This window comes from Numida meleagris, chromosome 9 (assembly GCF_002078875.1).
Source record: "Numida meleagris isolate 19003 breed g44 Domestic line chromosome 9, NumMel1.0, whole genome shotgun sequence".
NCBI lineage: Eukaryota > Metazoa > Chordata > Aves > Galliformes > Numididae > Numida > Numida meleagris.
Window position 1 is genome coordinate 19,033,841 of NC_034417.1, and position 12,579 is coordinate 19,046,419.

The following is a 12,579-nucleotide window of genomic DNA, read 5'->3' on the forward strand; positions in this document are numbered from 1 at the left end:
GCTCCCATCCCATCCCACAGCAGCTGGATGTGTCCCACATGCTGCCAGCCTGCCCTGACACGGAGGCTGCATCCTTCCAGGTTGACTTCATCTGGATCAACCGGGACCAGCAGCACTTCGAGTGGTTCCTTGACTTGCTGGCTGCGCTGGAGCTGCAGCAGGAGGAGCAGGAGCCGGGAGGTGAGCGGGATGTGGAGCATCCCAAACCCCAGATCAGCTCAGGGTATCCCAAATCCAACCCGAGGCACAGCTGGGTCCCCATGCCGTGCCCAGGGCGCTTCCTGGAGCTGCACCTGTACATGACGTCGGCGCTGGGCAGGAGCGACGTGAAGGCGGTGGGGCTTCAGCTGGCCCTGGACCTGCTGGCCGCCAAGGAGCAGAGAGACTCCATCACGGGGCTGCGCACCCGCACGCAGCCTGGCCGCCCCGACTGGAGCCAGGTGAGGGCCGGGGCCGAGCTGGGCACCGCCAGCGGCAGCGCGGATCCGGCACCTTCCCCTTCCCCTGCAGGTGTTGGGCAGGGTGGCGGAGGAGAAGAAGGGCAAGGTGCAGGTGTTCTTCTGTGGCTCTCCGGCGTTGGCCAAAGTGGTCAGAGCGCACTGCGAGCGCTTCGGCTTCCGCTTCTTCAAGGAGAACTTCTAAAGGCCGTCGCCGTCCTCGCTGCGGGGCGACCACTTCCCAACCCGCCGGGAAGGGGCTGAGCTCGGGGCTGATGGCACTGGCGTGGTGCGTGGCATCTCCTGTGCCACCTCCGTGTCCCCTGGTCCTGCAGCGCAGCGTAGGGGTGACACAGGTGGGGCGAGGGGACGGAGTCCTGCAGCCCTCTGTGCGTCCTGGAGCATCTCTGTAGGGTTGTGTGGGGTACGGAGCACTTGGGGACAGAGGGGATAGAGGAGGTGGGGGTCCCGGAGCATCCTGATAGGGCTTTGGGGGCAGGGAGCGGTGTCCCGGAGCATTTGGGGACGAACGGAGGGGCCGCGTCCGCTGCTGTCGGGGCTGCGGGTGGAGGAGCGGTGCCACATGAGGGCACTGCAGCCCCGGCAACGGGAACGGACATCCCCGGTCCGGGCTGCGAGCGGCGGGGAAACGGGGGGCTCCTGGGGGCCCGCCGCCCCCAGGCACCCCTGCCCCGCTGCTCTGTGCCCTCCGGGTGCAAAAAAAAGAGATTTTGGGGGGCGTCGGGGGGGCCCAGCGCAGCAAATCTGACGCTCCGTATTTTGCTGTGCATCCGCTCGTGGGCTTTTTCATCCAGCAAAGCGTCACGTCGGCTCTCACAGCAGCAGGGCAGCGCTGGGGGCTGCCCCACTGAGACCCCCAAACCCGGACCTCTCCTTGCTCTGGGTATCCCTGGGACAGCTCCTCCTGCACAGAGCCACAGCTTTGCCAAAATCTGCACCAGAACATGTGCCCATGTGTGAGTGCACGGCTTTCCCCTGCACTGTCACACCGCACGGCTGGCTCCAGCCCACAGTGACGTGCATGGATAAGGGCACCCATGTCCTCTCTGTCCCCTTGTGCTGCACATCCCATTTGTACGAGTCCATGAGATGAACAGGAGCTGAACCTGCTTCAGGCAGCGTGCTAATTGGGCTGCCTAACGAGTGGCATCCCAAGCCACGGACAAGGAAATCACAGCTGATGCTGGCACCCGCTATGCTTCCCAGGGCTGCATCCCACTCATCTCAGCTCTGCCTCCTGCCTGTTCCAGCTTTGCATCCCAGCCATCCCAGTGAGGGGCTGATGGTATTTGGGATGGTGTTGCATTCATCCTTGTTTGGGAGCACGGACATCATTCCAAGTGCCTGCTCCACACAGCACTGCTTTTTCTGCACACTTTGACCATAAGTGGGGACTTTTCGATGTCTTGGGGGTAATTAGTGCTGCTGCTGCCTCCTGGGGCTTGCATGGGAGAGCCAAGCCCTGTGCACGTGGAGCTGTGGTCTTTTTAGGGCCGTCTTCCAGGCTGAGCCCATTGATGTGCCCATATCGTGCAGGCGTTTCCGTGTGGCTCCATCACCTGGCTAAGGGAAACAGACCCATCTCGATCACGGAGTTAATTACATCTCCCTCTTCTCCTGGAGCAATTAGAAGCAGAGTGAAGCAGGAGGCGTCTGCTGATAGCTGTTCCCCTTTCCCTTTCCTGCTGAACCGGGACGCAACCGGATGGCGTTGCAAGTGGAGGCCTCTTGCAAATGCATGCGTGCTTCTTTTGCAGTTGTGCACGGGGATTTGGGGGGCAGGGGGTGGAGCTGACAGCATCTTTTGGGGGGTGTGCGTGGCCCTGCTGGCTGGGGGGCGTGGGTTCCCACGCCCCCCAGCCAGCAGGGCCACGCACACCCCCAAAAATGATGCTTGCAAGTGATGCCGAGCCAACGGTTTGGGGCATTCCCCACATCCAGAGCCTGGAATCCGCTTTATTTCATGGCTTTTTTCCACCTGAAACCCAACAGGAGGCTCCGGACGGGGCACGAGGCGAGCTAATCGCATCCCTCTGATGAATGCCTTCCCCTGGCTGCCTTCATTACCACGATGACGCTCCAGCCGTAGCATAGCAACCGCTAATTGTCTGTGGGATGCAACAAATAATAATAATAAAAAAAGCATCGTCCCCCCCCCCAGATTCAATTCTTTGATTGAGATGTCATTGCCTTCATCTCGCAGCAGCGGATGCTCCGGAGACTCTACGGCGCCGGCTCCACTGAGGGCAATGGGGGATGTTCGCTTGGGTTCTGCCTTGGAGCAGGGTAACCGGATTTCTCAGCGGTGTGATCACACTCGCAGCGTTCCATCGCTAAGCAGCCCCGGTACATGGATATTATTCACTTAAATAATCAATCACTGCCAACAAATTACAGGATACGGGGAATGAAATTAGCAAAATGAGCGATGGATGTAAAATTCATTTGAAATTCAATTTAGGAGCAACATTAGCTTTCAATTAGTCTGCCCAACTGTTTGAGCATCGTTTTGTCTATCAGATTTTTATATAAATGTAATTAACCTTTGCCGTTAGATTGTTGTTGATTTCATTGATATAATTATTACGCCGCTCCTAATATTTGGCTCGGATGACATCTCGTTAGCTGGCGGCTTCCAATTAGGGGAACCGGGGCCGGCAGTGATTTGTGGGCACCCTGCTTCACCTCCTGGTGGGGCAGGGATGGGGACGTGTTGTGGGCTGGGGTGTCACACAGCTGCACGGGGCTTGCAGCCTTCATCCCCAGGCACAGCCAAGCCACGGGCACGAGGAAGCAGAGGCTCAGAGCATGGGGAGGTTTGTCTGGGGACTGGGGAGGCAGCTCCTTGGTGGTGGACATCTCCTGGGCTGTGCTTAGAGGGGCTGGTAGCAGCCTGATCCCAGTCACTTGCACTGGGGGGGTGGTGATGGGGGTGGTGGTGGTGATGTAAGTGATGATCACAGTGACAGTTTCGGTGATGGAGGTGATGATGATGGTGATGATGACGATGGTGGTGGTGGTAGTGATGCTGATGACAGTTCTGGTGATGACAATGGTTTTGGTGATGGAGGTTTTGGCAGTGCTGGAAGGACATCGCTGCTTTCTGTGCTTTCTCCTGCCATTTCCAGCTCCATTGCCAGAGGCAGCGAGCAGCGCTGGGCTCTCAGCAGCACCTGTGCCTAAGCGCTGCCATAAGAAGAGGATAGCTGGGGCTTTCCTTCCTCCTTCCTCCCCATTCCGTCGCTGCAACAATCATTTTGCCCTCGGTGGGCAGCACGGCAGGGTGCCTGCTGTGTGTGCACCCCCCAGCTCAGCCCTGCGTGTCCTGGGCATGGTGCTACCCAGCTCCCTGCAGGCAGAGGCTCCGGCATCAGCTCCCATCCAGCCGTGCCACCGGGCACACGCAGAGGGGACATTGGACCCACGGATTTGCCATCAGCATCACCGCAGCGAGCATCGCCGTGCATCCGACGGACAGCCCAGCACCCCTCTGTCCCCGTGAAACTGAAACGTCATTGGCTGTCGCTTAATTCCCACGAGCTATTTTTAACAGACACAACTTTCCCCCTTTGGCTCTATGGATGTTTGCGGGGCTGTAAATCACGCGCGCGTCTGATATATACGGCTAATTCTGCTCCTATTGAGGCCGATGGAAATTTTTCCATTGACGTCAGCGGGAGCAGGATTGATCTCCGTGCGTGTACCATTTGTTCCTGAGGTTTTAAGAATTCATTTCCTTCCTCCATTGCCAAAGACAGATAGCAGCTGTGGAGGTAGAGGAGTCATCTAATAACCACATATTAATACATGAATCATCAGCTCAGGGCCCGGTTTGGGAGAAGTCTGAGGGGGAATAGCAGCCCGACGTGGGGCTGTGTGAAATAAAGGATTTTGCCGGCGCAGCAGCTAATCTGCAACAAGATAATAATTGCAATGTAAATTTTTTACACTAGCGTCAGGGCCACGGCTTTTAAGTCCTATTTAAATGCATTACGGCGTATGAGGCCCCAGCCGAAATCCTTTACCCTGCACTGGAACAACAGCATCCGTGGTGTTTGTTACCACGCACATTGAGGACACTGGTTACTTTCAGCACCAAAACAACCAGGGTCGGTTCCTGGAGGAAAGGGAGAGTGCAGTTGTGACACGTGGCAGTGCCCGGCTGCTGGCTCCTGTGGCACGAGGCCTGTGTGCACCAAGAGGGGAAGCCAGGAGCAATAAGCCCCGTTATCTCCAAATCTCTTTGTGTTTCACCCTGTGATTTTGTTTTCACAGTGTGTGACAAACAGGGCTAATGAAGAACTTAGACAAAAGAGCAGCCTGAGTCTTTGTGTCACCATGGGAACAATCTTTGGGCCGATTCCAGAGGAGTGATCCTGCCCTGCAGAGCTGCAGCATGTGAGGGCTCTGCAGTGCATCCCCACCATCAGTCTGTGCAGTGCAGCAGAAGTTCAGCACCCGATGCTGCCCCTTTTCTAGACGTCTGCTTAAACAGCAGCAGCAATGCAGGGAGCTGTGTGCACACCCTGCTGCCTGGGCCAGGGTGTGGCTGTGCTGTGCAGCACTGCCGGGGCTTCCTTGCATTTATCCTGGAGAATGCAAAGCCAAAAGATGTGCTTTGCAACCGCAGGTCTCGTGGTAATGCTGGGCGTATTGTAATTACCTTCCCAAGTCTGCTAATGAGTAACGAAGATGATGCTCAAATTAAGGCACTGCTGAGCGTCTTCTTACTCTGTTAATGTAAAATCAGTGAAAGGTCACTCGTCCATTTCCAGCCAGAGCTCAGTGAGCCTGCCTTCCAGCCCTTGCAGGGCCTGTGCAGGAGCAGCTAACCTAGAACAAGGCAATAATTGCAATGTACATATTTACACCAGTGGCAGGACCACATCTTTTAAGCTCTATTTATATGCATTGCAGTGCATTGTCTTCCTTTGCAAGAAGCAGTGTGCACAGTGGTGCAAGAAGTCACAGAAGGCAGACCTGGGCAGGATCCGGCCTTTGGACAGCCAAGTGCTATTGCACAAAGCAAAACAGCTCTGGGGAACTGCTGCTATAGCAGCAATGGGAGCCTCAGCAGCTGTGCCCTAAGTAGGGATGGGGAATTTGTGGTCTAGAGTGCTGAGCAGGAACAGGCAATGTTTAGTTCATGCAGTAAGTACACTTATTTCAAGAGAGAAGTATGATACAATTGGCAAAAGGTCAAGATTGCAAGAAGTGGGGATTATGCAAACATGGGCAGGACTGAATAGGAGTGCACATAGTGAGCGGAGCCTGGGAGAAGAGGGGGATTCCTGCACCACAGCAAAATACAACTTTAAAGCGTCAGTTGCACAGCTGGAAAATGAATGTCCTATTCCCGCTAAAGTTTTTTTTTTCTGGATTATAAGAAAAAAATTGCAATTAGTTTCCTTATTAAAAAAAAAAAGCCGTTTTATACGCGTGATAGTCCCGGCGCCGCAGGGGTTAAAGCCTTCGCCCCGCGTCCTCCCGCGCCCGCGCCGCCACGTGCACGCACCAGGGGGCGTGGTGCCGCGCAGCCAATAGGCCGCGCCCTCACCCCGCCCGCTCCCTCATTGGCCGGTGGAAAGCCCCGCCCCCTCGCTGTGCTCTCGCGGGAAGTGCGGGCGGGGCCGCGCCACCCCAGCCCCAGCGCTGGGGTTCCGCCAGGCCGCGGTCTCCCATTGGTCAAAGCGTTCTCCACGCCCCGCCTTACAACTGCGCGGCCAATGGGAGTGAAGAGAGCGAAGAAGGCGGAGCTCCCATTGGCCGCGGGGGGACAAGGCGGGGCGCGGCGCTCCCCGCTCCGTGCGCCCCCGCCTCCCCGGCGCTGGGGTTCCGCCGGCAGCCAGGGCCCGGCCCGCAGGTAGGAGCGGCGGCAGCAGGCCTCTCCCGGGCCGGCAGCGAGGGGCGAGAACGGTCGGGGCCGTGCGGGTTGGGGGCGGCGGGCTGATGGTTGTGGCCCTGTGGGGTCGGGCGGTGGCACCGATCGCGGAGGAATTGGGGTTAGCGGCGCAGCCCCATCCCGTGTGCCGTGGTGCGGGGCTGCGGCTCGGGGGTCCCTGTGCTGGAGGTGGGGGCAGTTGCCCTCCTCCGCTGGTTGTAGTGCACAGCCTCGGGCTGGGCGTGCTCGGCGCTGTGCCTCCTGGAATTCACCCATGTGGGAGGGGAGGACCTGTCCGTGTGCTCGCTGGGAAGGGGAAACTGGAGCCACGCCGCGGTGCTCGTAGGGCTGCCCGGGGTGCAGGCGAGCGCGGGGACGTGAGGGCTCTGTGTGCCACCTGCACCGTGTCTGTGCACGCAGCGGCTGCTCCAGGCCCTGCACGTGGGTTTCGGGAGGGTCTGCCCTAACCGGGGCCATGGGGGGCACTTTGCTGTAAGGCGAAGTTGAGATAACACAGATAGGATGCGCTTGTGCTCAGAGTGTCCTTGGGCTGTTCTGTGGCTGCCCGCTCCGAGGATCCCTAGAAGGTTGCAGGGTGGTTTTGTTACGAAGCGAAGCGTTAGCGAAAATGCATTCTGCCTCTGAGCAAAATGCGAATGTTGCAAAGCAAATATCCCATAGGTGGTGGGGGAGGATCGCTGCACGCGGAGTGAGATCTTCCAGTTCTTCCATGCAGGGCTGGATTCAGCGGAGCCTCAGATGCACAAAGAGTGGATTTCTTTGGTCAGTAGGAACATGGGGCATTTGGCGCATTCCTTGAGATGCTGCCTGGGTGTAACACGCTAATTAAAAGCTCATCAAGTACTGCTGGCTGGAGCTGGCCGAGCAGAAAGGTTTTTAAGGATGCGATGTGTTGCTCTTGGCTGGTTATAACACACCTCAGCAACGTTCAGCACTCCTGCAGAGGCTGCTCGCCCTGCTGGGGCGTTCTCTGGCCCAGGTGGGAAATGGGGGGAACGCTGCACTCTGTGTGTGTCTAAAGGCACTGTTGTGCTTCAGTGAGGGGCTGAGGGTTCTGAGCCAGCTGGTGATCATTGTGTGCAGCTGAGGCCGAAGGCTCCGTGGTTATCCAGGTGCTCTCTGTACCCATTAGAAAAAACCACTCCTTTGTTTCTAAGCTGGAGGGTAAGTTCCGTAGATGTGTCGCGCCGCCCTTCCTGGCTCCATTGTGTGAGTCTCAGCACCAGGAGTGTCACTTGGGTAACAGTGCTCCTGTCACGTTTTTCCTCATTAAAAAACTGAAATAAACAAAAGCTCAGGTGGGACCTGTGACCTTCGCCGGCCTGGGCAGTGCGGTGCCTTTGGGCGTGGGGCTCTGGTAGTGCAGGTGGGTCCCTTTGGTACAGGTATGCTGGCACGCAGCCCTGCAGGGGCACGGGGGAAGTTCTTTCCCTTCTCAGCCGATCGTAATGTCGCTGTCTGCATTAGGGCGGCAGCAGTTCCTTTTTTCACATAGTCAATAAAAGTATCCTCCAGCAGCGGCCAACCCACGCTGCCCCTTTGTGTCACACAGCTGAAAATGAGAAGGGACCTGCAATGATTGGAGTCTGGCTGGTGGCCCGGAGAGACGGAGAGCTGGGGCTGGCAGCGCTTGGCAGGAATTTTCTGTAAGACAAGTGTCCTCGGCGCTTTCATTGTGCAATTGATTCCTTAACAGCAGCGCTCCCATTTGTAGCGCTGTGCCTACAGCTGCTCTGGCAGGAAGGCAGGGGTGGGCTGCGCACCGTCCCTCAGCAGCTCTGGGATCAGTGCTGTGCAGGAATCCCCTAACTGGGAAAAAGGGGTGCACGTATTGAGTTGGAGCACCGCTGGAAGGTGAGCTGGAGGCAGGCAGAGGTGCAGCACTCTGAGGTGGAGCTGCTCTTGGGGACAGCTCTGCCCAATGCTCCTTAGTGGTTTTCTTCTCTCTTCCCCCCACCTTGGATTTCACTGAAGTTAAATGTTCAGAGAAAGAGAGCTACTTTACATTTAATTGAGGCTGAAGATGAAAAGGCAGCTAGCTGCTTGCGGTGGTTCTGAACCGGGTAACTTTACTGCCGGGGAATGTTTTTGATGAACTCTCTTTCATGTCTGAGCAGCAGTCCAAACTTCAGGATCTCATTTCTGCCGCCTTTCAAAGCAAGTTGAGTCATCGGTCTGATCCCGCGCTGCCGACCCGAGATGTCGGAAGACGTTCCCGTTCTTGCGGTGTTATTATCTCGTGCTATTAACGCTGAAATCCTTCTGCACCCCAGTAAGATCTGGGGAGCAAGCACTCCCTTTAGGCGCTGAAGCCCGGTGTAGGCGTACAAACCAGCTTCCCCGTGGCTGTGCTGGATTTGCATTTAGCGTTTTGCTGTTGTATTGCTGCTCGCTGCGTTCTCTCCCCATCCTGCAGCTGTTGCAGCACTGTGCTGCACGCCGCTATTCCTTGTGCAGTTTGACCCCAACTTGAGCCAAATCCTTCACCATGACCCTCTCCTTCTCCTTTTCCTTCTGCCTCCTTTCTGCATCCTCCTCCTTGGCCGGGTCTCTGGCACTCGCACAAGGGGTGACCTTGCTGTGTGATGTGCCCTGCCCCGTGCCCTCCTGCAGCCTCCCCAGCCCCTGAGTGCAGGCAGCAGCTGCAGGGTGCAGCCGGGGCAGGACGGCGCTGCTTTGTAACACTCGAGCTAATATTTACCGAAGCGTGCGGTCGCTCCTGAGCTCTGTTTCGAATGTTAAATATTGAATTTGAAATATTGGAGGGGACAGATAAAATGCACGCTAATGAGAACCTTCCGAGGGAAGCTCGCTGCTAATTCCAAAGGAAACGATGAGCTTTTAATTAGTGTCTTATCTCGAGTATGCCACCTTCTCCTTTTTCCTCGTCTATATTGCTCGTATTATTAAAGATCAGCTGGTGCCCCCGATATGGTGTCACCTGTGCCTGCTGAGCTCTGTGCAAACGCACAGACCCACTGAGGGGTAACTGGGAGAGCTGGGGGGGGTCTGAAGCGGGGGTGCAATGAGTGTGACCTGGGATCTTCTCACGAGTGGTGTCAGAAGGGGAGGGCAGAGCCTGGCTGAGCTTCTAAAGTGGCTTCGTTTGAGCTGTGTTTTCTATTCTGCTTCTTGCCATGGCAAATGAACTCTGTGACAGAGGATTTGAGGCTGTTTTTGTCCCTTGCGGTGCTCGAGAGTTTGCTGTGTGCTTTGGTGATAAGTCTTCTGAAAAGGCAAATTTGTTAAGAGTCCCCGTGCTGTTCCTGCGCAGGAAATGCGGCTGTTGGGTGTTTATTTTTGTCTTTTTAATTGCATTAAGATATGACAGGAAATTCCGGAAAGTCCCGAAACAAAAGAGAGGATTTATCAGCAGGTGATTTCCATCCAGGGGCTGGTTGGGTGGCAGCAGCACCGTGACACTGCCATGCTTCCATTCCTGGTGTGTCATGGAAGAACCTGGGGGATTTTGATAGGAAAAAAAGAAAATCTAAATACAAACGGGACGAACTTATTCTACCACTTATTTAATGACTATTGGAATTTCATACAGAAGCCTCAACGATACCAAAAGGTGTGTTGAATTCATTCCCACAAAACGCATGCAAGGAAATAAAGTTGGTTTCTCTCAGTCAGTCTAAGGGCAGACCTTCGTCTCTGCTTCGTTAACAGCACATTAACGAGTTACAGCCTTCATTAATGCCCAGGTAAATCCTCTGTACCCATCGTGCCATACAGCTGCTCCTGAGCTGCAGCCATGGAGCGTTCAGGTCAGGCTTCCAGCCCCGGGGTCAGCATCTCTACTTGAGTTTTTGAGTTCTCTTGGGATTTTCCTCCTTTATTTATTTATTAATTAGACAGAAGTGGAGCTGTTTCAAGTAATCTTCACGCTGTGTTTGGTCTTATGTTTTCCGTATTCCTATTTCTCATCAGGATTGCTTCGCCCCGTGCAGTTTAATGTACGTGAGCGGACTGGGCTTCGTGTTTTCTAATGGATTGTTTTGAGCAGAATTCAAAGAGATATAAGGATTAGTTGCTAAATGGCTTATTGGGCTGTCTCCCTAAGAACACGGTCTGCATTTGCTGCCAGTTGTCATAAAGGAGCAGAGCATAATGAGCTGACCTGGATATGCTTAATTGCTGAGATCTGTACAACTTCAGAGGCGCCACGCATCTGTACAGAAGCATTTCTCAAGCCAGCACACTCACCCAAAAAAGGGACTTTAGTGGTCTGGGTGGAGGGAGGCTTGGAACTTATTGATTGTCATTGTCAGTGTGATTCATGTTTCTGCTTTTTGATAGGCAGAAAGATTTTCTTGAGCGTATGTTGCTACAAACATCAGCTTTTGATTTTTTGAGATGCTGATGCGTAAATAAATATGTTTGAAGTTGTAGCTCGCGCTGTCCTGCTGGAAGGTGCTTGAATACAGTGCTGTAGACTGCTCCATAGGTTATCTCACCCTCTGTTTTTTTGGATAACTTTTTGCTTTTTAAGTGTTAACTGCTCTGGGCATCTTGAGCCAAAGGACTCATCAGCTCTCATTGTGCCTTCTGCTTAATGCGGGCTTTCTTAAAGCTCCTAAGAAGCTTTACTCTCCTCTCGGGGCTTCCAGTATCTCTCCTCCTAATGATAAATGTCAACAAATGAGATCAGAGCATCTTCTGCAGCAATAAGGGAGAAGAAATTCTCAGTGTGTTTTTTCTGACAGAATGCTTCTCCATGTAGCCGAGGAACCCAACTTACTTTGTGCTGCAGAGGCACTGAGCACTCTGGGGCCCATCTGGGTGGGCTGCAAGGGAAGATCCATGGGCTGGCTGCTTGGGAGCAGAACCTTCCGGTTCTGCTTCCTTCCTTCATGGGCACTGCGGGGCTCCTTTGGTACCTGGGGCTCTTAGCAGCGATCCTAACCGAGGAAGCACAGCCACAAAAAGTGCTGAAAATACTCTCCTTCGTCTTGTGAGGTTTTGTGCCGGTTGGTAATGAAAGCACAATGAGCAACGCTGTGGTTGTTCTGCAGATGATGATGAAGAAGGATGAGACATCTGTGGGAGAATGGAGAAGATGGCATCACTCGTGTGGTCACGATATTTTTAAAACCTGTTTTTCAATTGGGTTGCGCACCTCTGTTCTGTTCCATTTCCATGGCTGGCTTTGAGTGTGCGTTTTGTGGCTTTTTTTTCCCCTTGAATTCTCTCTGGAGCCGCCGTACAGAAGGTGAATTTAGACAAAATCTTGATGATACGCCGGGCCCAGAACGGAGGTGTCGAGCTGCCAGCATGACAGCCAAACTCCTGCACCTATTGGTGGTCCCTTGCTGCTTTTCACGCAGTCGGCGTTCTTCCAGGGAATAAAAAAAACCACCCAAATTTTGGAGGAAGCTGAAGTGCCACAGGTGCTACTCACTTTGGGTGGGCGGCAGGAAGCGCTCCGTCGCGCTCGGCCATCTGGTGGTGCTGAGTTAAAGCTGGTAGGGCTTGGGGATTAGGGAGCGGAAATCTGCACTTCATGCTGCCATTGGCACACATGGGAGCCGTGCCACCACCTCGACACCTGCCCCCAGCGCGGCCTTGGGGCTCTCCTCGAGTCGGCCCTGGCCCCGTGGTCACATCCCCAGGCCTGTGTTCATCTCTTGAAAGTGTTCTGGTTGTAAAGGAGTGCCGCCATCTCGCTGCACGCGCTGCCTGGCGGGCGGCGGCGCTGACGCGGCCTTGCCTTGGACGCAGCCTGTGGGTTTGGGCACCGCAGCATTAAAAGGGCATAAAACCATGAGAGAGCATCCAAAGGGGGGATACAGGGATGGGGGTGGGCCTGGAGGGCATGTGTGAGGAGCAATGGAGATCCCTGTGTCTGTTTGGCCCAGAGGAGAGGAGGCTGAGGAGCAGGCCTGTGGCTCCGTCATGGCGGCCTGTGGCTCCTCACGGGGGAGCAGAGGGACAGGTGCTGATCTGGACCTGAGGGAACAGCATGGAGCTGTTGGATCAGGAGGGGCTAGGGAAAGGCTCAGCCACAGAGGGCAGTGGGTGCAGAGCAGCTCCTTAGGGCAGTGGGCACGGAGCTCAGGGAGCACTGCACACCATTTGGGTTTGGGTGCTGCTGTGTGGGCCAGGAGTCGGGCTCCGTGATCGCAGCGTGCCCTTTCCAAATTGGGATGCTGAGGGATTCTCTCCCACCCGCTGGTTGTTGCTCGCTCCCGACCTGGCCGCCGCACACAGCGAGTC

The 12,579-nt window shown here is 55.3% G+C and overlaps 2 protein-coding genes across 6 annotated transcripts in view; both read left to right on the forward strand.

The window, feature by feature from the left end:
- The window catches only part of NOX5 (NADPH oxidase 5), a 34,146-nt gene extending 31,859 nt beyond the window's left edge, over positions 1-2,287 (forward strand). For 3 of the 4 annotated variants that reach the window (XM_021407691.1, XM_021407692.1, XM_021407694.1), the window contains 2 exons: positions 81-180; positions 274-2,287. In XM_021407691.1, the coding sequence (XP_021263366.1) occupies positions 81-180; positions 274-701 (528 nt within the window). In that variant the 3' untranslated portion in view covers positions 702-2,287. The remainder of the gene's footprint in view (positions 1-80; positions 181-273) is intronic. The other variant, XM_021407695.1, reaches the window with a different exon arrangement.
- Positions 6,181-12,579, forward strand: part of GLCE (glucuronic acid epimerase) — a 37,003-nt gene continuing 30,604 nt past the window's right edge. Inside the window, exon 1 of one of the 2 annotated variants that reach the window (XM_021407050.1) lies at positions 6,181-6,321. In XM_021407050.1, coding sequence (XP_021262725.1) covers positions 6,185-6,321 — 137 coding nt within the window. In that variant the 5' untranslated portion in view covers positions 6,181-6,184. The remainder of the gene's footprint in view (positions 6,322-12,579) is intronic. The other variant, XM_021407052.1, reaches the window with a different exon arrangement.